The sequence below is a fragment of the Oryctolagus cuniculus genome, chromosome 15 (genome assembly GCF_964237555.1).
Source record: "Oryctolagus cuniculus chromosome 15, mOryCun1.1, whole genome shotgun sequence".
Taxonomy (NCBI): domain Eukaryota; kingdom Metazoa; phylum Chordata; class Mammalia; order Lagomorpha; family Leporidae; genus Oryctolagus; species Oryctolagus cuniculus.
The window spans coordinates 87,719,115-87,745,657 of NC_091446.1; the positions used below are offsets into that span (position 1 = coordinate 87,719,115).

The 26,543-nt window shown below is 44.0% G+C and overlaps 1 protein-coding gene across 1 annotated transcript; it reads left to right on the forward strand.

Moving 5' to 3' along the window:
* LOC100339926 (elongin-A) lies at nt 1-25,616 on the forward strand. The gene has a single exon (XM_070058244.1). It carries the CDS (start codon nt 22,613-22,615, stop codon nt 24,827-24,829), a length of 2,217 nt encoding a protein of 738 aa, XP_069914345.1. The 5' UTR covers nt 1-22,612; the 3' UTR covers nt 24,830-25,616.
* The last annotated feature ends 927 nt before the right edge of the window (nt 25,617-26,543 follow it).

Here is a 26,543-nt window from a genome sequence, read left to right on the forward strand (position 1 = left end):
TTCTTATCAAATGACTGTTTTATTCAATGTATTAACAATCTAAGAATTTCATATCCCCCAAGACAACATTTTCTCCTCTGTAAATTCCCAAAAGGTATATTATAAGTATATTGTAAGTATTTTTAATACAAAGTGAATATATCAAGGGTGAGCATTTGACCTGTAATTAAAATGTCCATGTTCAAATTTGAAGAACCTGTGTTGAATTCCTGGTTCTGTTTCCTGACTCTAACTTCCTATCAATAAAGACCTGGGATATACTAGTTATGGCTCAAGTAATTGAGTTCCTGCCATCATGTGGGAAACCTAGATTGAGCTCCCAGTTATTTCTGTTGACTCTTTTTCTGCCCGCAAAATTTTGCAGGCATCTAGCATTTGGGGGAGTTTATCAGTGGATGACTCTCTCTCTCTCTCTCTCTCTCTCTCTCTGTATGTGTGTGTGTCTGTGTCTGTGTGTGTGTGTACATCTCTGTTGCTCTGTTTCAGGATTTTTTAGGAAATGTAAAGAGATAATACCTCAAAATATAGCATTCTTGATCCCACCCAACTGTTGATGGTCTAAGTGATTCCATTTATTGTATTGCAGAGATTTTTGCAGTCCTCTAACTATTTTTCATACATTTAATTTACATATCATTTTCTCAGTAAGCACTCTATAGCAATTTTAAAGAAAATTATAGTAATCTTTCATATGAAAAAAATGCAGCCTGGATTTTCAGTATCCTTAAATAATATGAAAAATAAAATGAGAGAAATATATATGAATACTTTTTATATAAACATCTCTTCTTTTTCCCATTCATTAATTCATGCAGTGTACATTAGATATTGAAAATCCACACTGTGGGCTGGTGCCAAGACTCACTAGGCTAATTCTCCACCTGTGGCACCGGCACCCTGGGTTCTAGTTCCAGTTGGGGTGCCAGATTCTGTCCTGGCTGCTCCTCTTCCAGTCCAGCTCTCTACTGTGGCCTGAGAGTACAGTGGAGGGTGGCCCAGGTCCTTGAGTCCTGCACCCACATGGGAGACCAGGAGAAAGCACCTGGCTCCTGGCTTTGGATTGGCACAGCGCGCCAGCCTTAGCGGCCACTTGGGGGGGGTGAACCAATGGAAAAAGGAAGACCTTTCTCTCTCTCTCTTTCTCTCTCTCTCTCTTTCACTGTCTAATTCTGCCTGTCAAAAAAAAAAAAAGAAAAAAAAGAAAATCCACACTGTGTAATACATTATTATACTAGGCTCTGCAAATAAAACAAACAAAATTCCTGTTCTTATTTAGATTAGAGTCTAGTGGAGAGGAAATTAAAATAAATTACAACTCTGAATTTAGATTGCTTTATTAAGATAACAGGTTAATGATAATATAAAAAATTCAATCCAAACTGGGGCTAGGGAACATTTTCCTGAAGATAACATGAGTAGACTGAGACATAAAGGATGAAACATAGCAGTTAAGACAAGAATGAAGAATATTCCAACTGGTCTATAGCACATGCTGGAGCTCAGCTGAAATTTGCTTGTCGCCAAGATGAAGTAACAATTTTCTTTACCTCCCTACATGAAACAATCAAAAACAAACAAAAAGCCCTGCATTTATCACATACTATATGCATCTATACAAATCATCCTGTGTTAGGAAATGTAGGGTTAGTTCAAGGGATCTGTGCCCACTTCCTCACTGGATCAGCCTCCCTGTAGGCTCACTATATTGGCCAACATGTAGTTCTATGGGTTTGGCACTGTGGTTCAGTTTGTTAAGCTGCTGTTTACAGCACAAGAATCCTACATGTGCAGATTTGAATCCTGGTTGCTCTGCTTCCAATCCAGCTTCCTGCTAACATGCAAGGAAAAGCAGCAGAAGATGGCCCAAGTCCAGAAGAAGCATCTCACTTTGTTCTAGCCCACCCTTGGCCATGGCAGCCATTTGGGGAATGGAAAAGCAGATGAAAGATCTCTCTCTCTCTCTCTCTCTCTCTCCCGTTCAAATAAGACATTTTTTTTTAAATTAAAAAAACCCAAGACAGACATTGGCTGAACACCTGGACAGTTATAGTAGGAGGGCAGCTCAGGGCCACGTGTTCAGTCAGGGATTACTGGGAGAAACAGGGAGCTGCACTGGGGAGTCTTCTGGAAAGGACTCCCACAAACTCCTGGAGCTGAGCGGAGTAAGAGGAATTGCCATTCACTTTACCTTCTGGTTTTCCCACCACTTCTTGGTGGTAAATTATTTTCTGCTGTGGCAAAACAAAATTGGAAGGAAGAAAAAAAGAATTTAAGAGAGAAGGTGATTTTTTTTTGTACATTGTTCTTAAAGTTTGTCCTGCAGCCTTTTGAGATCCTGAGGCTGTCAACTATTCTCATCTAGAAAGAGGAGCAATCACTGAAGAAGAGAAAGGGCTGAGCTTCCTAAATGTGTCCACACAGACAGAGACCCCCAGAGGTCTCTCCTCCACATGGTGACCCCGCTGGCAACTCCAATACGGGCTAGCTTTGCAGGTTTCATTTAATCACATCTTCATGAACTTGACACCATCTCTCCAGAGGATGTGGGTTTCCAGGATGATTGCATGAGTCTAGCAAAGAACACTTGGCAGTTAGACTCTGCCAGTTTACCTTAAAGTAGAGACAGTGTTCCCAGGATCACAGGAGCAAGTGGGCGCCAAGCTAGATGAGAGGGTGCCTTCCGGAAATCAGACCATGTCAATAACAGTGCTAGTAGCTCTGTGGTTAGGAGTCGATGTCTTCTCTCAAGACTCGGATGCAGCAACTGCCAGGCAAGGGAGCCTCGCTCTCACCCCACATCAGGAAGGAACCCAGCTAAAGCCCCTCTCAGACCCCATTGGCTCTGGCTATTTTTAATTGATGCTCCTCTTGGTTTCCTGGTCCCTCTATGAAGTGTTAAAGTCTTGTGGCTTAACAACTTCCCTATAAATAGGACAATGATCTTCCTCAGTTTATAATTACTTCCCCCACTTACAGATTTCTAAGCCAACATTAGGGCAAAACATCATCCCTCACTTTAGATCTCTCCTCCTGCCAGCTTCCTTGACTGCTAACCTACAGTGAGTCATTACAGTGTGTTGATCATTATCTGGATTGATGGCTTTCAAAAGCATTTCATTATCTATACATGAGCTAGTAGCTTCACCAATACTCATTTTCATGTTAGTTTCAAGATAGATAAGAGGTCTTCCCAACAAGAAAGTTTTCTATCTCTTATCCCCTGCCAATGGTTCCCTCCATCTCTGCAGAAATTAATGTTGGTCTTCTAAAAAGTAACTGTGCTATGTTGGAGTTTTGCTTCATTGCCCTCAAAGATATATTCCTTAAACAAATACCAACCCGACTAAAGGGGCATGAATATATAGATGATCATGTATAAATGGTCCCACTCTGGATCTCAGAGAGGTGGCATGATCTTTCTGGCCTACTCTTTCAGTGAAGGTCTGGGGGCAAGATGAGAAAGAGCCTACTCTCAAGAATGAGATGAAGCATGTTTTCTAGAAAAGCCACCTACCTGTGTCTGAAGCTTTCTTCATGATTTTGGGATATTTCTGAAATTTTACAAATAGTAGCTCTCATATTCCATCATGATAGTTTCAAGGTCAATGTTGTCACACACTTCAAAGTGTCATAACCCAAGTTTAGTTTCTTGCTCCAAAGCATTGGCTGCCTCAATGTAACTGCCAGTTTCACAGAAGAAAAGAAAGATTAACTCCAGATAAAAAAATAAAGGCCAACAAATATTACAAGTCCCAAAAGACTCAATTCAAAGAGTATGCCCATGTGAAAGCATGTTAGATAAAAACTAGTATATTCAAGGGTTGTCTACAGAATCAGGAACCTCATCAACGTTGACTATATCCAAATATTACCTGTCAAAACAGTTGTCTCGGGCTGGCACTGTGACATAGTGGGTAAAGCTGCTGCCTCTGATGCTGGCATCCCATATGGGAGCCAGTTCTAGATTTCTCTCTCTCTGTCTCTCCCTCTCTTTCTCTGTAATCTCTGCCTTTCAAATAAATAAAATGAATGCTTAAGACAAAAAAATTTAAAAAAAATAGTTCTCTGAAAGATACATACTCATTCTAATGATGTCACCATCATTCAAAAACATTCTTGGCCTTGCTTTACAGTCAAATAAATAAATCAACTAAAAAAACTCATGATTTATTTTTACTAATTTTAGCCAAAAATGGTTATTTGTCTAATTTAATTACCTCTTTATTCACTAGTATTCATTTTGGATAACACTTGGCAATTAATTCAACGCAAATTCAACCCCAAAGAGCAAGAATTGCCATCACTGAGGCAATTCCAAAGAATGTGTCATGAGCTCAGAAGGAAATTCCAAAGCCGTGTTGAGGGGCAGACATTTGAAACAACTGAGAAGACATCACTTGGTGCTGGTTTAAGACCAGCTCTTCCTGTTTCCTGCTAATGCACCTGAGAAAGCAGCAGATGGCCCAAATGCTTGGGCCCCTGCACCAGCATGGGAGATCCGGAAGAAGCTTCTGGCTCCTGGCTTCGGATTGGCACAGCTCTGGCTGTTGCAGCCATCTGGGTAGTGAACCAGCAGGTGGAAGACCTCTCTCTCTGTCTCTACCTCTTTCTGTGACTCTGACTTTCAAATAAATAAAATAAATCTTTTAAAAAAAAGACATCACTTGGGATGCCCGTGTCTCTGACAGGGGTGGCTGGGTGGGAGTCCTGGTCCTCTCCCTGACTCCAGCTTCCTTCCACTGTGCATCCGAGCAGACAGCAGCTGATGGATCATGGAGTTGAATCCCTGCCACCCACACTTGGGAGACCCAGCCAGAGTTCCTGGCTCCTGACTGCCAGATCCCAGCTCTTACAGACATCTGGAGAGTAAACCAGTGGGTGGAAGATTTCTGTTTGTCACAGTCTCTATGCCTTTCAAAGAAATCAATTTTTTAAAAAATGACAAAACTGTGTTGCACAAAATCACTAAGGAAATTGAGTGTAAGAAAGTGCCCACTTAGCTGTAGTATTTTTTGGAAAGTTGTTAGTCATTCATACATTTTACTGAAAGGTTCTTGTGTCGGTAAGTGGCATCTTCACCATCAGTCCTTCACTGTCATTTATAAAAGATTTTACCTTTATTGATTGAAAGGCAGAGTGACAGAAGAGAGATCTTCCATCTGTTGGTTCTTCCCCAAATAGTCACAATAGCCAGAGCTGAGTCAGGCCAAAGCCAGGTGCCTGGAACTCCATCCAGATGTCCCATATGGGTGGCAGAGATGCAAGGATTTGGGCCATCTTCTGCTGCTTTCCCAGGCACATTAACAGGGAGTTGGACTAGAAGCAGAGCAGCCAGGACTGTGCTCATATGGGATGCTGGCAGCCCAGGCAACAGATTAACCTGCTGTGCCACAACACCTGCTGTTTACTGTCATTTTGTCAGTAGTAAGCCTGCTCAGTTTAACTGGTTTTCATGCTGGAAATAAGGGCTTTGTCTCAAAATCTTCTGAAGGTAGAGATTCTCTAGGGCTTAATTTTTAGTTGTTAGCTTCTTGTTAAAACAAGTGGTTTTCTCCTGAAAAGTGTGCACATGTGCAAATATGCACAAATTCTCATACAATTGCCGAGGTTTGTCCAAGGACCTCAGATTAAGGATTCTTGTTTGACTCAAACCTTGGAAAGTAAAAGAAAAGCTTTCCTTTTTATTATACCCTCTTTTCTGCTTCAGATTCAGGCCAGTTGGAAAATTTGAACTTTCTTTAAAGAAGATGTCATAAGGGCACACTATGGCACAGCGAATAAAGCTGACACCTGGGACACCAGCATCCCATGTGGGCACCAGTTCCAGTCCTGCTGCTCCATTTCCCATTCAGCTCTCTGTTAATGCACCTGGGAAGGTGGTGGAAGATGACCCAAATCCTTGGGCCCCTGCACTCACTTGGGAGACCTGGAGGAAGCTCCTGGGTCCTGGCCCAGCTCCAGCTGTTGCAGTCATTTGGGGAGTGAACCTTAGGGTCCAAAAACGCCCACCGCCTGAGGAACAACTCCAAGGGACTTTTCTCTCATGCAACCAGCAAAGGGTTAAAGATTTATTGATCCAACATGTTGGGGCTCTCTGAACATACAAGACAGAGGAGCCTCGAGGAACTAAAGTATAGGGTTTATAAAGGCAAAAACCGCAAAACCGGGAGGGGGGAGAGAATACATGGTTGCTAAGCGGTTGCTAAAATCTTACAATTAGCAATTATGATCTTAAGACATAGACAAATCACATCTTCATTATTAGCCCAGGTAACCCAGGTGCAACCTTTCTACTTTTAAGCTTGAGCAATCATGCTAGGGGGTTTTTGTGCTCTGCCAAGGGTGATGTAGTGCACTGCTATTGTCCGACCATTTGAGATCATAGTTTCAGACCAGAGTCTCACGGTGGGGGGGAGCTTTCCCAGAATGGAGTCTCAAGTGCTCCAAAAAGGTGCTCCCTACTGTCAAGGTGCTACTTCACTCTGTCTTATTTTCACAGCTGCACCAGGAAGGTTTAAACCTGTAAGCTTAAGCTTAACTTTTTACACCCGCACATATACAATTTTAACTCTTCAGACCAGCAGACAGAACATCTCTGTCTCTCACTCTCTCTGTAACTCTTTTAAATAAATAAATAAACTTTTTTTAAAAAAAGGTCTCATAATTCTTTCCAGTGACCTTGAAAAGTATTTCTCTCTCCCCAGCTAGTTTTAATGAATTTGCAAACCACAGCCAGTTGACCAGAGTCAGTCCACTCCGAAGTTTACTAAAGTCTCACCAGGCTTCTACACTGTGTCTTAGTCTTCATTTTATAGATAAAAAAAAAAACTAAATCAGTTTTATAAAAAATTACTTTTGGTTAGTGTGGTGTAACACGTAGTGATTTAATAAAAAAAGAACTATAAAATGCAGATGAGAAATCTTTCCAGGATCCAGAAATTTGACTTAAAGATTAAAATAGGGGATTTCCTGTCCCTGTGTTGGCTAAACTAATGGATAAAGTGAACAAAGCACTTTTAGAGCTTGAATGGGACCTGAACCAGATATGGTTGGCAGGACTAGCCACCATGGTGAGGCTGTTAACAAAGTCACAGAAGGGACTTTAGGAAGAATAGTGCACAGCAGTGGGGAAGAGTGAGCAGTAAAGAACAGGAAGCTATTAACAGCGCTGAGGTCCCCCAAGATCATCCTGTGGGACTAGAAGGGCTGGCACCCAGGACCTTCCACTGTCTGCTCACCAGTTCTCTCTCAGATATTTGAATTCTGGTCTTGCTGTTTATTTCCTAGTTCTGCCTATCATGCCCCTTCCTCCTCTGCATGTCTGGATGGAATGTTCCACACATCTTTCAAGCCCAGCTCACATCATCTTCTCTACAAAGCATTCTCTGCCTCTCATTCCAACCCACAAGAATGTATCCTCTTGGCTGAATTTTTCACACTTCATTAAAGGCAGGTCTCTTGTTTGACATATGACCTTTAAAATACCTATAGTGGGGTAGGCATTGTGGAACAGTGGGTTAGGCCAAGTCCCACCTCCACTTTGATCCAGCTTACAGCTAAGGCACCTGGACTTAGGCCATCTTATACTACTTTCCCAGGCCATAACAGAGAGCTGGATCAGAAGTGAAGCAGCTGGGATTTGAACAAGTGCCTGTATGGGATGCAGGCACTGCAGGCAGTGGCTTTACTGGCTATGCCACAGCACTGGCCCCAGTATTGGCTCATCAGTTATCACAAATGACCACAAGAATGCAAGATGTTAAGAATGGGGGGCAGCACTGTGACATAGCAGGTAGATCTGCCTCCTATAGCACTGGTATCCCATATGGGTGCTGGTTCGAGTCCTAGCTGCTCCATTTCCAATCTCACTCTCTGCTATGGCCTGGGAAAGCAGTAGAAGATGGCCCAAGACCTTGGGCACCTGCACCTGTATGGGAGACCTGGAAGAAGCTCCTGGCTTCAGGTGGGCACAGGTACAGCCATTGTGGCCATCTGGGGAGTGAACCAGCAGATAGAAGACCTTTCTCTCTTTCTCTCTCTCTCTTTGCCTCTGCCTCTCTGTAACTCTGCCTTACAAAAAATAAATAAATCTTAAAAAATTAGAATAGGGAAAACTGTACTAAATGGAAATTATCTACATTCTGCTCAATTTTTTGTAAATGTTAAACTCCAAAAATTTTGAAATTTATTCATTGTTCTTGAAAAGATGTGTCTGGAAAATGGAGAGCAGAGAAAGAGGAATCGCCTCTGCAAAGAACTGTAACAGAACATACCCTCCTTGTGTTAAATAATGCAAAATCAAGATGAGTTTTTTTCAGCGTGCTTCCATCCTAACCTTGCACTGTGAACAGAGAGAAAATTTTAATTGCCACAAGCAGATACAGCACCGGGCTTTTACAACGGTGAACTCTGGGCAGGCAGTTGGAAGTCTCTAAGGGTACATGAAGCTGTTTTCCATTGTTGTTTTCTTCTTAAAGCTGCCTTCACCACTTTAAATTTAAGGGATAATGATTTGAATCAAGATCCTGCTTTATGATGGGACTTCTTACTGCCAAGTTCCTTGGGCTTTTCTTCTTTAGAAGCGTGAAGCAACAAATATTCATACTGCAGTATCTGGACCAGGTTAAGGAGAGTGATTATAAGATAAACTCAAGAGTCAGAGACCAGCTGTGGCCTCACAGGCACTTACCTGCTCCTCTCATTAATTCATGCTGAGTCCCACCCAGCCCCTGCACAAAATCAGAGATAAGCTCCAATAAACCACCTGGAGTCAGGCACTCGGACCAGCACTGAGGATAAAGAGGTCTTCAAAGGAAAATTTTGCCATAATAAATCCGTACTCAAACTGGATCAACTTGTACCTTTATTCACAGTGTTACTGTGCTATGTTTAGTGATCTGGTATTTCAAATTCCCCTGAAATGGATGGGGCTGCTTCCAAAAGTTCTTGGAAAATGAAAAATTTTTTTTGAGGGCTTAGAAACATCATTTATTAGCTATGACAGGGAAGAGGAACAGTAACCATTGTGAAATAGGATGAAAACCATCTTCTTATTTAAAGGCTTAAATGTGAATCGTTTAAATATATTCATTAAAAGATAAAGATTGACAAAGTGAGTATAATAACAATATTCGGCTACATCTTGTCTTTTGGACATTCACTAAATATACTGATTCAGACAAGTTCAAATAAAGCGATAGCAAAAGATATGTTAAAACTAATTGAAAGAAAGCTGGAGGTACTACACTAATTTCAGATAAATGGAATTCAGAACAAGGAAAATTATCAGAGACAAACAGGAAGATTACTTAATGATTAGGCAGCCATTGCTTTAAAACCTAGCAAATTTGTGTATACACCTAAATTCAGAACTGCAAAATACACTTCAAAAACCTACAGAATGAGGGTGGGCATTCTGGCAAAGCAGGGTACGCCACTGCTTGGGACACCTGTATTCCATTTTGGAGTGCTGTTTGGAATTCTAGATGCTCCCCTCTCAATCCATCTCTCTGTCTTTCTGCGGCGTGGTTGACCAGGATGGAATTCCTGGCTTAAGCCTGCCCAGCTCCAGGTATTGCAGCCATTTCAAGTGTGAAACAGTGAATGGAAGATCTCTCTCTCTTTCTGTTTCTCTCTCTCTTTCTCTCTCTCTCTCTTGCACATGCGCGTGTGCTCTCTGTCTCTCCCCACTCCTGCTCTACCCAGACACCCTAACTTTCAAATAAATAAATATTTTTTAAAAATTGACAAAATTTCAAGGAGAGAGAGAAAGTTCCACTATTATATTTGGGAACATCAATCTTCCATTAATTGGCTGTTCAAAAATGCAAAAAACCAGAAGCATAAATTTGGCTTTAATAGCCTTATCAATTACTTTGGTCTAATAATATTTACAGAATTCTTTGTCCAACAAGATCAAGCTTCCATGGATGGACCACAGTCTGGACAACAAAAACACCTGAAACTGTGAATGTTCACAAAACACATGAAGAATGTTCCCAGATAATAAATTTTAAGAAACTGTAGCAAGAAGAACAATTGAAGCATGAAAAAGAAAAGGAATGAAAATTGAAGTATAAATGAATAATATTGAAAAATAGGAAAATAATATATGAAAATCAGCAAAACCAAAAGATACTTCAGTGAAATAACAAATTCATAAACCTCTCTCCATGCTCATTAAGAAAAGAGAAAGACAGAAATTACCAGTATCAGAAATCAAAGAGTGGCCATCATTGGAAATGAACATTAATGTTCCATGGAAACTTAAGGATAATAAGGGGCTACTAAAATCACTATGCACAAAAATTTGATAACTTAAATGAACAGAACAATTGCTTGAAACACAAATTGCCAATACACAAAAAGAAATATAATCAGTCAAGGCCCATTTCCTTTAAAAGAATTGAGTCAAAGATGCATACTTCTTCCCACCACCACCAAAAAAAAAGGAATGAAAATATCAGGCAAGGGTAACTCATAGTTGAATTCTACCATACATTCCAAGTACAAAAAAGGACAACTCTCTACCATTTCCTCTTGAGATCTGAAGTGTAGATAATAATTTATAACTCAATTGGTGAAATCAGCATTACCTTAATAAAAAACTTGTTAAACTTCTAAGAAAGGAAAACTATAGAAAAACATTTCACATGAACAAAGATGCAAAATAAAAATAGAAAGCAATATAATAATAGGTAAAAATCCAACAATTTTATGTAGTACAAGCAAGTGGTATTTATCCCACGTAAGCAAGGCTGTCAGCATTTAAAAAAATCAATAAATTGGACATACTACACAAACTGCAAAAATGTTAAATGATTACACCAACGTTTGTAGAAGATATTTGGCATAAAAAAACTGAGCAAACAAGGAACAGAAGAGAAATTCCTCATCTAGATAAAGAATATCTACCAAAACCAGCTTTAATAGTGAAATTGGACAGTTTTCCCTTAAGTTGGAGAAAGGGGGAAGTGTCTTTTTCTCACCACTACTTTTCAATATTATGGTGGAATTACTAGACAGTGCAGTAACACAAAGAAAGGATACAAAATGAATACATATTGGGAAGGAAGACATAAAACTGCTAGCAAATGTCATTATTGCATGTATAGAAAATTCAAAAGTACATCATAAGTACCCCTGGAACAATCTTAGTATAGCAAAGTGGCGAATTACATGTACAATTTCATTGTTGTTCCATGTATGGGTAAGAGCTAGGATTTGAAATTTAAAAACAAAATTAAGCATCATTTAAAATTGCATCAGGTTAAGAAGCAAATCCCAATCAGTGTCTTTTAACTGGACAGTTCAGGCCATTAACGTTCAATGTGACTAATGAAAAGTGGTAACTTTGCCCTGCCATTTGCCAAAGATAAGTTCTAATATATGCTTTGAATTCCCTGTGATCTTTTGCTGTGAGGTTTCCTTCCTTTATCTTCTTTCATACTGATGACCGTGTTTCTGTGTTTCTGTGTGTAACACATCTTTAAGCATCTGTTGCAGGGCTGGACGAGTGGCGACAAATTCTTTCAATTTCTATTTGTTATGAAAAGTCTTTATTTCACCTTAATTCACAAATGATAGCTTTGCAGGATATAATATTCTGGGCTGGCAGTTGGAAAATGAAATTAAAAGGTAAGTTTATTTTGGTGCAAAAAAATTGAAATTCATGCATAGTTTTTTTAAAAGATGTATTTATGTATTTTAAAGGCAGAGTTACATAGAGGCAAATGGAGAGAGAGAGAGGGAGGCAGGGAAGGAGAGAGAGAGAGAGAGGCTTCCACCCTCTGGTTCACTCCCCAGATGGCCGCAAAGGCCAGAACTGCACCTGTCCAAAGCCAGAAGCCAGTAGCTTCTCCTGGGTCCCCCATGAGGGTGTAGGGGCCCAAGGACTGTTACCTTGCTACTCTGCTTCCAATTCAGCTTCCTGTTACTTCATCCTGAGAGGCAGTGAATGATGGTTCAAGTACTTGGGCCCCTGCCAACCACACAGGAGGCCAGCATGGACTTCTTGGCTTCTTCAGCTTGGCCCAGCTGCGATTGTTTGGGGAGTGAACCAGCAGATGAAAGCATTTCTCTCTCTCTTTCTCTTTCTCTCCCTGCCTCCCTCCCTCCCTTCCTCCCCCTCTGTCACACTGCCTTTCAAGTAGATGAAAATATAAATAACCACCAGGTCAGAAAACATGTCACTATTTTTTAAAAAGTCCTTTTTGAGACTGAAAATAATATACGACTATAACATTTTGAAGAAAAACAAGGTACCTACTCCATTTCACTACCCCGTGCCTCAGTCTCATTCCCTGGAGGTGCCAACCTCAATTATTGTACCTGTTTATTTAGATATTTCTTTTCAGTTTCTAAATTACATATCACTGTTTCATGATGTATGAATGTTAAGCATTCACATCTGCTCAGGTGGAGGAGAATTAAACTGACTTACACTCTTCTCTCCCTATCCTTCCTTTATGATTAGATCAATATTCGGTGATTATATATTATTAGTCCCATGCAAATAGTCTCACTGCAGAAACAAAAACTCCAGTGGTTATTTTTCTACTCTGTACAATGTTATTTTTCTTGGATTGAATACTTAGTTCCTTTTTATCAGATTACTATTGCTAGTTATGGCACTGATACATGTCAAACCACTTTCCATACCACAAAGCACATCAGAGAAGTTGCTCATGACACCTTTGTGCTCCAGGGGTGGCCTTCCTGGAGCTGCCACCCTTCTGCTCCACGATGGACAGCTGACTCTAACACCTGTCAGATGTGTGGACACCTTTCTGCATCAGATCCCCTGGGAACTTCCTTGTTTTAATAGCAAATGTTCTCTTGAGTGAAGATTCATGAGAAATAAGTGTTACTAAGAATTTACATGCCTAAGAATGTCTTTATTCTATTTTTAAATTTGGTAATTTAAATGGGTATAATATCGCCATTCCTATCCCTGATCCTTTGCTTCAGATGTTTTTTCTTCTGTTAAAAGACAAAATTATAGGAGCTGATATTCTGGCGTAAGCAGTAAAGCCACTTCCTGTGATGATGTCATCTCATATGGGCACTGGTTGGGGTCCTGGCTGCTCTTCTTCCCATTCAGCTTCCTGCTAATGGTATGGGAAAAGCAGCAGAAGATGGTCCAAGTGTTTGGGCCCTGCCACCCAAGTGGGAGACCCTGGTGAAGCTCCTGGCTCCTGGCTTTGGATCATCTCAGCTCCAGCCATTGCAGCCATTTGAGGAGTGAAACAGGGGATGGAAGACCTCCCTCTCTCTCTCCCTCCCTCCCTCTCTCTATCTCTCTTACTCTCTGCCTCTGTAACTCTGCCTTTCAAATAAATAAATAAATACGTTAAAACAAAAAAGGTAGTTGCTGCTCTGAATTCAGTCTAAAATAAATAAAAGTCAGGGTTCTCAAAAGTACAGAAGAAAAGACAGATGGAAGGAATATTACAACCCTTGAATTTATAGCACAGATCACACAAACAGTATTGACTCAGACTGGGGAAAAAATTTGCAGAAGTCAAATCTAATAAAAGTCTGCTATTGAAAATATTCAGAGCTCTTAAAATTTAACAATTTTTAAAAAAGTTTAAAAAGGCAAATATAACATCAACTCACACTTCACAAAAGATGATATGCAAATCAAAAATAAGCAAATGAAATTAAGGAATGGCAAATTAAAACAGCAATGAAATACCACTACATACAAATTGGGATAGTGAAAATCCAAAACACGGACCAAACTAAATTGTGGCTAAGATGTCAAGCAAGATAAACTCTCATTCACTGCTGGTGGGAATGCAAGCCAGTACACCACTTTGGAAAAGTGGTTTGGAAGTTTCTTACAACACTAAATATATTCTTACTTTTTGATGCAGCCATCACTATCCTTGGTATTACCCAAATGAATTTATGTCCACAAAAACCAGCACTATGCATTTTATTAGTAATTTCCAAAGCTTGGAAGAAACAACATGTCTTTCAGTAGGTGAATGGACAAGTAAATGTGGTATCTGATTCTGACCATGGAATATTACTCAGCACTAAAAGAACCCAGCTAATAGGACATAAAAAGCATGAAGGAAATTTAGGTGCATTTTACCAAGTGACAGAAACCAATCAGAAAAGGCTACCCATGGTAGGATTCCAACTCTACGACAATCTACAAAAGGCAAAACTATGGAGACAAGGGAAGAAGCAAGGGTTGCCTGGGGCTGTGGGGGAGTGAGGGAGGGATAAAAAACATACTGCTAGATTTTTTTGGGCAGTGAAAGTATTCTACATCATACTGTAATGACAAATACACATGCCATTATGCAATTTCACTGAGTATACTGCACCAAGAGTAACCCTATTGTAAAGTGGACTTAGAATGATAATGTTGTGTCAGTGTAGCTTCACTGATTTAACCAATGTACCGTTCTAGTGCGGGATGTTGATAGTGGGAGAAAGTGCACCTGCATCAAGGCAGAGGTGCACAGAGAGTCTCTGTATTCACCTGCTCAATTTGGTTGTAATCATAAAAATTCTCTAAAGTCTAATTTTTAAAAGCAATGACTGACTCTTAAACAAATATGTCAGGTCTAATAGACTCCTTCCTTAGTATCCTTGGTGACCCCTCAAATACCAAAATTCACAGATGCCAAGTCCCGTATATACTAAGTGGTGTAGTACCTGCATATAACCTACACAATCCTCCTGTTCACTCTAAACCATCTCTAGATTATCATAATACCTAATGAAGTGTAAATGCTACTGTACAGAGCTGTTCTGGTTTGTTTATGGAACAATGAAGGGAAAAATCTATACACACAGTCTAGATGAAAGTTTTTTCCTGCATATTTGTATTTGAAGATACAGGATCTTCTGCAGATGCAGAATCTATGGAAAAGGAAGGCTTACTCTATATTTAAGTGGATGTTTACCCCTTCAAAGTAGTCCCCAGGCAGGTAATGTTCTTTTTTTTTTTTTTGACAGCCAGAGTTTGACAGTGAGAGAGAGAGAGAGAGAGAGAGAGAGAGAGAGACAGAGAGAAAGGTCTTCCTTCCATTGGTTCATCCCCCAAATGGCCACTATGGCTGGCATTCTGTGCTGATCTGAAGCCAGGAGCCAGGTGCTTCCTCCTGGTCTCCCATGCGGGTGCAGGGCCCAAACACTTGGGCCATCCTCCACTGCCCTCCCAGGCCACAGCAGATAGCTGGACTGGAAGAGGAGCAATCGGGACGGAACCAGTGCCCCAACCAGGACTAGAACCCGGTGTGGCAGCACCACAGGCAGGGGATTAGCCTAGTGAGCCACGGTGCCAGACCGGTAATGTTCTTATTCCATTTTCAAAACATGTCTCAAAAGTCTATTTTAAAATTGTTTGCAATGTAGATTAATGAACACAGTCTTCCCCCAGCCTAGGTTTACAAAAATAATATGTTGCCTGTGTAAAAAATTGGGACAGTGCATAAAGGCAAAAGAAAAAGGAAAACATTTTGATCACCCTCTTTAGATCTCCCCCCAAAGATTTAATGTGGAGTGGGTTGAAAACCTAGACCTACCTTCCTTTCTTTCTTTCTTTCTTTCTTTCTTTCTTTCTTTCTTTCTTTCTTTCTTTCTTTCTTTCTTTCTTTTTTTCTTTCTTTCTTTCTTTCTTTCTTTCTTTCTTTCTTTCTTTCTTTCTTTCTTTCTTTCTTTCTTTTTTAAACAGGCAGAGCTACACACACACACACACACACACAGAGAGAGAGAGAGAGAGAGATTGAAAGGTCTTCCTTCCATTAGTTCACCCCCCAAATGGCTGCTACGGCTGATCAGAAGCCAGGAGCCAGGTACTTCCTCCTGGTCTCCCATGGGGGTGCAGAGCCCAAGCACTTGGGCCATCCTCCACTGACTTCCCAGTAAGATTTATTTATTTATTTGTTTATTTATTTGAAAGGCAGAGTTACAGAGAGGCAGAGAGAGAGAGAAAGAGAGAGGTCTTCCATTTGCTGGTTCACTCTCCAGATGGCTGCAATGGCCGGAGCTGTGCTGATGTGAAACCAGGAGCCAGGAGCTTCTTCCAGGTCTCCCACATGGGTGCAGGGACCCAAGGACTTGGACCATGTTCTACTGCTTTCCTAGGCCATAGTAGAGAGCTGGATCGGAAGTGGAGCAGCTGGGACTTGAACTGGCACCCATATATAATGCTAGCATTGCAGGTGGCGCCTTTACCCACTACACCACAGCACCGGCCCCAGTCTTTTTTTTTAACATTTATTTTATTTATTTGAAAGGCAGATGGGGGATGGGGGTATCTTCTAGCTGCTGGTTCATTCCCCAAGTGGCCACAATGGACAGGGCTGGACCAGATCAAAACCAGGAACCAGGAATTCCATCTAGGTTTTCCACATGAGTGGCAGGGACCCACCCTCTGCTGCCTTCCCAGGCTCATTAGCAGGAAGCTGGCTTGGAAGCCAAGCAGACAGGTCTCAAATCAGAGTTCCAATATAGGATACCTGCATTTTTGGCTGTGGCTTAACTTAGTGCCCCACAACACCAGCCACAGTCCTGTTACTTAAAGGTGTATTGGTCAAATTGTTACTGCTTATGAAATAATAAGGGATTTTTTGATCCCAGATTTGGAGTTTCAGAGTCCTCTGATGGGGGGACAGGATGTGTGCAGAGGAAGGATCACATGGTGAGGAAGCAAGACAGGGAGACAAGGAGCATGCCCTTCCACCTTATAAAAAAGCACTGTGATCCCATCATGTGCTCCACCCTCACAATGTAGTCAAATCCAATCACTTCCCAGGGGCCCCACCTTCAAATACCACACCTGGATCAAGTTCATTCTTAATCCATTAATAAGCCCATGACACAAGGATCTCTGGGGAACACCAAATTGTGGTTAAAAAAAAATTCCTTCTTCCAATTTCCCAACACAAATTTCTTAACAGATTTGACTACTTCTAGAATCCCAGTTCATCCTCAGGGACTGAACTGATAACAGGAAACAGCATTAAAAGTGTGTAAGGGTCATTGCACTATCATGGGGCACATCCCTACCTGTGCTCTGTAAGAGCCTCTTTTAGTCAGTGAGGGTTAACAAATCCCAAATTACGAATATGAAGAATCAAGTTGGAGGTGGAATTGTGCTGCAGCGGGTTAAGCTGCAACACCAGTATCCCATGTGAGTCCTGGTTCAAGTCCCAGCTGCTCCACTTCCACTTACTTAATTTGTGATTATGTTTGTCTGATACATTTTGTCCAAATGTAATTTTACCACTGAAAGTTCATATCAAGTAAAGGCTTAGATATTCCATAAAAAATCACTTAAAAACCTGCTTCCATGCTTTTCTGGTCTGTGGGTATAACTTCACAGTATTTTATTGAATTACTCTCTCATATTTCTCAAAGTAATTCTTCTCCTTTCCAGAAAACAAATACCATTAAATACATATTTCAAGTCACCCACCACACTTGACATGGTGCCAAATGCTAAATAGAAATTAATTCTTTTCATTTTTTTCCCAGCCAGATGATTACTTAATTTCCTTTTTTGTTCAATCTTCCCTCTGCCCAAGCTTTATTGAGCTATAATGGACAAATTTAAAAACATGCTTATTGATACTTCTTGACAGGTTCATTTAATAACTCCCCGCCCTTTTAAAGATTTATTCATTTGTTTGAAATTCAGAGTTACAGAGAGGGAGGAAGGCAGAAGGAGAGAGAGAGAGAGAGAGAGAGAGAGAGATCTTTCATTTGTTGGTTCACTTCCAAGATGTCTGCTTTAGCCAGGGCTGGGCCAGGCCAATGCCAGGAGCCAGGAGCTTCATCCAGGTCTTCCACATGGGTGGCAGAAGCCCAGGGACCTGAACATCTGCATCAACTTTAACTGTTTTTTCCAGACCATTAAGAAGCTGGACTGGAAGAGGAGCAGCCAGGACTTGAACCAGCACTCATATGGGATGCCAGCGTCCTGGGAAGGAGCTTTACCCACTACGCCACAATGCTGGCCCCAGTTTTTTATTTTATTTTTTTTTCAAACTATGGGTCTTGAAATCCAGTTAATTGGTTACAAGCAGCATAGTTTGGTGAACTGCAATTATCACACAGAATGCATAACAGGGAGGAAGATTCTGTATTGCTTCAGGAAACTTTTGTTGCATTTACGTGTGTGTGTATGAATGTGCCATGGGTGGCTGTTTGTGTACCAAATCCTTCTTTAAGTTTATAGCTGGCCACTGTAAAACAAAGTTTGAAAGCAAATATCCAAACTGATATTAAGATATTCATCACTGGCCATTTTCACCCATCATTCTGAAGATATTGACAAAACAACTCTTGATAACAATGGAATATTTTCTAATTTGCCAAAACTAGCACTGACTAGTAGTCTTTCCCTCCTTTTTTAAATTTTTAATTTGATTTGCCTCACTTACAGTGCCATCTAGTGTATTAGGAGGGAAAGCACTTCATGGAATTTAGGTAGTCCCAAAGTTACTATCTTTCTCATAGCCAAGATGACACTCATCATAGAATTCAATCCAAACCAAATTTGCAAAATATAAATATTAAACAGCCATGGGCCATGTTTCTAAACATATGAGTTCTCAGGCTGGCATAGCAGGTTAGGCTACCAGCTGCAACAGCGGTATCCCATATGTGAGCCCAGTTTGAATCCTGGTTACTCCACCTTCAATCCAGCTCTCTACTAATGCTTCTGGGAATGCAGTGGAGGATGACCCAAGTGCTTGGGCCCCTTCCACCCATGCTGAAAATCTTCATGAAGTTCCAGTCTCCTGTCTTCAGACTGACCTTGCCCTGGCCTTTGGGGTCATTTGGGGAGTGAACCAGCAGATGGAAGGTCTCAGTATCTCTCCTCTCCCCCTCCCTCACCCTCTCTCCCTCCCTCTCCCTCTCCATTATTCTGTCTTTCAAATAAATAGTTTTTTAAATAAAAAATAAAATAAATACAATAAATATACAAACTCTGAAGCTCTTGCTTGGTGTTTAGGTTCAGAATTTTAGACGTCAAGAAGCTACCTGGAGAGCCTGGGTCTCAGGACCCTCAGGATCCGAATAGCTAAGGGATGTTTTAAAGCCTGCAAATATCTGGGGACAGAACCCTGGCTCCTGGGTCAACTCTTCAAGAGCTCCTCTCCTTCAACAACTCCCTCTCTTCATTTTCCATTCCCACTCTTCCACATCCACTCCAGATCAGAGAGAAGCCACTATTTTAATTTGCCAAAAGCTGAGTGCCATATTAGCCAAAAACATTATTAGTGTGGTTACTGCCAATCTTCATTAGCTGACCTGACATAGTAACAAATGATATCGCTCAAAATTCCTCAGGTCTAATATCTCACTCTATTAGTGACCATTTGGAAGCAATTATCAGCTAGATTTCCTTCCATAAATTAACTATCCTGCTGCACCAAGAGTAGTGTATCTCATAGGAGATTCTGCATGTTAATTGCTGAATAGTCACAAAACTGCAGAAAATAAACCTAACCCAGCCCACATGCATGAAAGCTCTTTGAAAAAAACAAGGGTTGAAATGCACCTTAAGAGTTTTAGAAACTATCTACATTTTAAAAGAGACTACACTTGACACTGACTTGCCCCATTTCTAATGATTTCCATATCCCTCCATAGTTAGAGGATCTAATTGCATTGTCTTGTAATCACATGGGTCAAAGCAATGGAAGACAGAGACAGCAAGAGTGAGAACAAGAGCAAATATTTATCCTCTATGTCTATGGTCTTCTCCTTACAAAACCATCATGGGATTCATCATAGAAGCCCCACCCTACCAACTTAATCCATTCTCAACCACCCCACCCTTAATTGGAATAGATTAGGACACTTAATACATTCCTTTAAGACTTTGGAGATAAATGATTTAACACAACCACCTTTATAGGAAACCCAAACCTGTATCCAAACCATAGCAAAATTCAAAGGAGTTACAGCTAGGTCTTCAATGTGGATGGCAGGGGCAAGGTACATGGGCCATGTTTGACTGCTTTCCAAGGCACATTAACAGACAGCTAGATTGGAAGCAGAAGAGCTGGAACAAAAACAGATGCTCCCATATGGGATGGGGCATCGCATGCAATAGTTTAACCCAGGAGCCACAACATCAACCCTGCAAATTCTTTTTAGAATCCTTGTAGTTGTTTAAATAATGAATCATTAACCCAGTGAGCACAAGTGATCAGGATGGGTAGGAAAGGGAAACTCCAGTGCGGGGGGTGGATGGACCTCCGGATGCTAAATAAATTCGAGCAATGTTGACCATATTCTTCAAAAATATAAGCAGCCTAACAAAGAGGCTTGTGCAGAGTTTTGATAACATTCCTGGAGAAGGATAGCTGTTCCCACTCCAATCAAGTCTGTCCGTGGTCTTCATGAGTAGAATCACAAAGTTTGCCAAAGAGTACTGATCTCTATGCCAGATGAGATTAAAGGATGGTTCAGTCTGTTAGAATTCTGTTTGGTGATCAGACCACTTCAAAACTGGTTTTCTACCACACCAGTCGTGAGGCTGCTGGCACTTGGGGTCATCAGGCCTTGGAACAATAGTGTCCCTTTTACTTTGAGACAAGTTTGGTGGAAATGTAGAATTTAGTGAGTGTAGAGAAGAGATAGAGATAAAGAGCCACTACTCAAACACATAAGTGTAAAATATGTGAGATGGGCTTCGGATATCTGAAACACAGAATGTGGTCTTAAAAACTTGTTAATTAAAGGAGTGAAGTTTGCCAGATATACAACATCTTTCTACCCATGTCATTCAAATTAGCATTGAAGATGATCTTCTGACTTGAAAAACTACGAATGAGCCACGCACAAATGGTCATTTTCAACTGGAAGAAATGCCATGCCCCTATAATGGACACAATTAGATGCTCAATTAATTTCTGTCTACCAAAGAAAGGAGGCTCACAAGTGAACATCTAACCGAGGGGTCTCATTTGCCTGTTGCAATAGTCGGGCTGTTTTCTTCTTCCTTCATTTCCTTGGTGGGCTATTGTGCCACAAGAATGCCTTCATTATCAGATTCAAAATTGAATCCTATGATACTGTAGCCTGAGGAAAAGGAAGCATTGAATATCATTCCCAGTTTTAGGCCCAGAAGATGCTTAGGAAATGTCACTTTATATACACCACATGCAACATTAGTGCTTTTAATTTCCTTTTTACGGGTGCAATGGAGATTAATTTGCATGCACTCATTTCAATTTCTGTAATAAGATCTGAATTTTGCATTAAGCTTTCCAACTCAAAAACAGTTAAAAAGGACACATCTCTTCTTTCAAAAGTTTTTATTATAGTTCTATTTTGCAGTCCCTGCATCTAATATTCGGTTAAAACCTTGAAAATATACATATATACCCATAGGTTCTAATTTTTTAATTTGTTATTTTGTTTGTTAGCTGATTCTCTATGGATTCTACCACGAAATTCTTCAATTTCAAATGCTGCACAACCTGAAAAAACACTAGAACTATCAAAAACAATAACTACATATCCAGGAAGAATATTTATCATATAAAAAAGGGGTCAAAATGTGTCAACCATGCTCAGGAACATAAAACAAGTACTAGATGCAAAGGGGCGTTTGTTTTAAATAAGAAATAGAATTAGCTAGATATATTTCGAATTTCAGAGCAGCCTGTACAGCCCGATAAACACAACACACTTACAGGACCTGTTATTAAAACACTGAAAAAGCATAAGGAATTGTAATCTCTGTGTTACCAAAGCTCATGCTTAACACTATGAACCAGTTGCAAAATAACTCCACATTGAGGGGTGCTAGAGGAGCCGATATGGTGCCCATGGCATCCTCCTAGTTGAAAGCAGAGGGCTAAACCCCCTTTCAAACAGGAGCGGGAGAATGATGGGGTCTGGCTCAGGCTTTAGGGCTAACGTTCAGGTCATCTGAGAGAAGAGAAGGGCCATCCCATTCCTCAAGAAGAATGGATCAGTGGCCCGCTGTCTCCCACGATGGGGTGGGGTGGCGGACACCCGGACGCCCGGCCACAGGGCCGACTTCTGCCCTCAGGCGCTGATCCGGTGCACGGCACACACTCCCCTCCACAGAGGCCCCAATTCCTTGGCTTCTATCCAAGGGTGCGACTCCATGGGGGCCTGGGCTGCTGAGTTTCGGGGCGGGTTCCTGTCACTGAGCCTCTCACTCGGAGGGGAGGGGACTTGGCGCGCGTTTCCCCGACCACCTAGAGTCCCCGTTGCCCATCTCCAAGGGGGCATCACAACTGGTGGAGCAGGACCCTGGGCAGGCTCGGCCTTAACAGTGGTCCGGACTGCGAAACCAGTCAATCAATCAATCAGGAGCGGTGAGGGCCTCGGGCAGTGGGCGGGGCAGCGCAGGGACAGATGCTTGCCCGCGGCGTCAATCAGGGCGTGACCCACTGGCGCCGGCAGGGGGTGGAGCCTAAGGCTATTCAGGGTCAGGGTCTGCAGCCAGAGCGCTTGAGCCGCCAGGCACAGCACACCACCTGCACCCGCGGCCCTGCCACCCGAGGGCCCAGGAGCAGGCCAGCCCAGCGGCGCTCAGCAAGACCCCGGCGCCCCGCATCCAGCCAGCCGCTGCCCCGAGCCAGTCCCCACAGCCATGGAGGCAGAATGGCCGCTGCAAGAGGTCAGGCGGCTGCACGCACGCCTGGCCGCCAGCACCAAGCCCCGGAAACTCCGCAAGTATCTGAGAAGACTCTCGGCCCTGCCCATGACCGCCGACCTTCTGGCACAGACCCGCGTGCGGAAGACCGTGAAGGGCTTGCGAAGACACGAGATCGTGGGCAGCGTGGCCAGGGACCTGGCGGCCCGGTGGAAGAAGCTGACTCGCGTGCAGCCAAGCCCTGGGCGGGCCCAGCAAGGCTCGCCACCCAGCCACTCGCGAAAGCGGCCGTGGGCTGCTCTTGACGACGACGACGACAACGACGACGACGACGAGGAGCAAGCAGACAGAGGCACACCAGAATCCGGGGCGGCCGTCGGCAGCCAGCCCGCCAAGCCTGCCCACGGACACAAAAGGCCCAGGAGGTTCTCCGAGCTCCAGCCGCGGACACTCGAGTCTCCTTCGCGCCCGCGCCCAGCCTTGCCGCGCTCTGCCCGCCCAGCCCAGGAGTCCCAGGAGTCCCAGGAGTCGGCGGACGCCTCCACTTGGCAGGAGGAGGACCCTGCACCTGCCGCGGGCCTCCGCCAGCTTGCAGAGAGGCCCGCGAGGGCCCCGCACCATGGCGCCGGCCCCCTGCCGGAAGAACACCGGGAAGAAGCCCAGGGCAAAGCGGCGCTGAGCCAGGGCCAGACCCTCAAGTCGACCCCCAGGGAGAACGGCCCGCTGAGGGCCAAGGCAGGGGAGGCGCCCCCCGCCTCCCTCAGCCAGCTCTCATCCAGGGGCGTGTCCCGGGAGGAAAACTCCAGAGGCGGAGCCAAGGGGAACCCCCCAGCCTCGGGGGTCCCGGCGGAGCAGGCCTCACGGCGCCCCCGCACTCAACTTTGGTCCCTCCCGCAGCTGGCTGCAGATGAGCCCGGCAAGGCCAAGCGCAAAGACTCGCGGGCAAGCCGGGCAGAAAAGACCCGGCAACACCCCCAGAGCTTCCAGCTCGGAACTGGGCCAGAAGACCCGCGGCCCGGGCTGCAAGACATCTCCACCCACGTCGAGGCCGCACACAGCCAACTGGCAGCTCCTACTTTGGCGAGCGCGTCAGGAGGCCTCCTCCCGCAGGCTGAGGAGCAACCCAGCGGCGGCGGGGAGGAGCTACCGCACCAGCCCAGTGTGTCCTTTGAAGCGTACCTGACCTACGACCAGCTGGAGAAGAAAAAGAGAAAGGCGGGGAGACCTTGGGCCGCCGCCCTCCGAGGGAAAGGACCTCAGCCAGCAGAGCCCCCAAGCCAAGGTCCAGGAGTGGACTGGGTTCAGAAAGGCCCCGAGGTGACCCACAGCCAGCAAGGGAAGCTGCAGCCGGCTGGGGCCCATGCAGCCAAGCTGGAAGACTCGGCCCCTGCCGCCGCGCCCAGCACCCAGGCCAGGGACGGTCCCTCTCACCGGATGGCTTTCTGCCCACCCAGGAGAAAAGCGCCCTCTGCAGCCCAGCAGGAGGAAGACGCTGGATGTGCGGGTCGCAGAGTCCATCCGAAGATGCAAGTCTATGCCGGTGCCAGGCACTCAATCCGAGGGATGACGGAGAGCCAAATGCGCATCCCGGAACTGGAACCCATGGCGTCCCCCTCTGCTGGGAGAGGAGTCCCTCACAGCCACCTGGGACCTCTGCTGGAGCAGCACACGCCTGAAGAGCTACAGCGTGCAGAGAGAGACAACCCCGAACTCCCTGAAGAAACAGATCCCTTATGGAAAAGGCACTGTCACCGAGACTTTAAGGGTGAGAAACCGGCAGAGCAGGAGTCGTGGCGGCAGATGTACCTGCGCCTTCACAGCGCCCGAGAGCGGCACCTGCAAGCGCTCACGGCCGTCATCCGAGCTACACACGCCAGCAAGCCCAAAGGCAGGCAGACCAAGATGATCCGTTTCCACGGGATGCCCGGGCCTGCTGGGGATGATCCCGGGAGGCAGGACGCGCTGCCAACAGGAGGAGCGAGTGCCCCGCGTGCCCCGGGCCCCGCAGGAAGCGACCGGGCTCCCCGCAGCACCCAGCACAGCGACAGCAGCCTCTCTCCCCCTCCAGCGGACAGGCCAGCCCAGCTGGGCCCAAGCACAAGACTTGCTACCTGGGCGCCTGGGGGCAGCACCAGAAAGCAGGCGCCCAAGAAAATCGCCCCTCTCATGGCTAAAGCAATGCGAGACTACAAGAAGACACTCTCCCGCAGGTGAACCCAGGACTCGCCGCGGACACAGAGGGGCGGCGAGTGGGGGAAGTCAAGGCAGTGTGCGTGGGGCCAGAGAACTCCAAAGAGAAACCACCGTCAGTCAGTCAGTCGCTCTGGGGGAACGGTGGGTGGGCTCTGAATCCTGCCAGTTCAAAGCCTCTCCTGGGATCCTGCCTGGGGGACACTCGGATTCACAGGGTGGCATGCCTTAGATTCCACGAGGTGATTAGGATCAACTGTCCTCGAGTTAGTAACTGGTTCCTTTGTACAGTATGAAATGGTTGGAGTGAATGTGTATTCCTGGATTGTGTATTCATGGACTAATAAAGACATAAAGCACTCAACCTGGACCTCTGTGTGTGTTTCTCTGTGTGTGTTTCTGTGTGTCTCACTGTCTCTGTGTGTGTGATTTCTCCTGAGAGTAGATTTGTCCTTCTCCTTCTTGGAAACAATGCTGCTCTTTCGAGTCCTGGCTGCTCCACTTTCAATGTGGATCCCTGCTAATGACCTGGAAAAAGCTGCGGAGGATGGCCCAAGTGTTTGGGTCCCTGCAGCCACATGGCACATCTGGAGGAAGCGCCCAGCTCCAGGCTTCAGCCTGCTCCAGTGCTAGCCACTGCAGCCAACGGGGGAGTGACCGAGCAGAAGGAAGACTGCTGGGTCTCTGCCTACCTCAACTCGGACTTCCAGACAAATAAGTAACAATCTGAAGAAAGGAAGGAAGGAAGGAAGGAAGGAAGGAAGGAAGGAAGGAAGGAAGGAAGAGAGAAAGAAAGAAAGAAAAGAATGAAGAAAGGGAGGAGGAAAGGAGGAGGTAGGGAGGAGGAAGGCAGAAGGCACGAAGGCAGGAAGAAAAGAAAAAGTATACTGTATCTCTCTACAGTCCAAGTTCCATTTTTCTGGTTCTATCTTATGATGACCCCTTCTGTTTCTCTTCTCTTTGTGCATCTGTTCTCCTGGAACTCCTGAAGCATGTTTAGGCTTACCTCTTTTCAAGGTCTTGTCTCCTAATCTCATCTTCTTGGTCATTTCTGGAATGATGGATTTCTGCTGTCCCAGAGTGGTTGGTCACCTGCTCCTGTTTCTTAGCACTTTCTCATCGGATGCCAAGCTTGGCAAGACCTGGATTAGACTGTTTTCTGGAAAAGGTGCTGTGTAACGTTTGAGTTATCAGAGAGAAGAGAAGGGCCATCCCTTCCCTCAAGAATGCATCCGTGGCCTACTATCTCCCACGATAGGTCGGGGCAGAGGACACATGGCATGGGGCTGACTTCTGGCCTCAGGTGCTGATCCTGGGGACGGCACACATGCCCTTCCACAGAGGCCCCAATTCCTTGGCTTCTATCTAAGGGTGTCATTCCATGGGGGCCTGGGTTGTTCAGTTTCAGGGTGGGTTCCCATCACCTCAAACTCTTAGGGGAGTTGGCAGTCTTTTCTTTGTATTTCAAGCTAGATAGTGTCTGGGGGATTTCTTCTATTCATTCATGTCATCATATGCAATGACTTACGCACTTTTTATATTTATCCACTGAAATTTTCAAGTAAGAGACTGCATCTGGGGCCAGCCTTTGGTACCTTGTGTAAAGCTGCTGCCTTATTTTCTGGCATTCCAAATATGCACCAGTTCAAACCTAAACCACCCTGAAAAAGGATGGTTACAAATGTATCAGGGTGATAAGATATACAATTTTGCTATTTAAATGAAGAACTAACAAAAT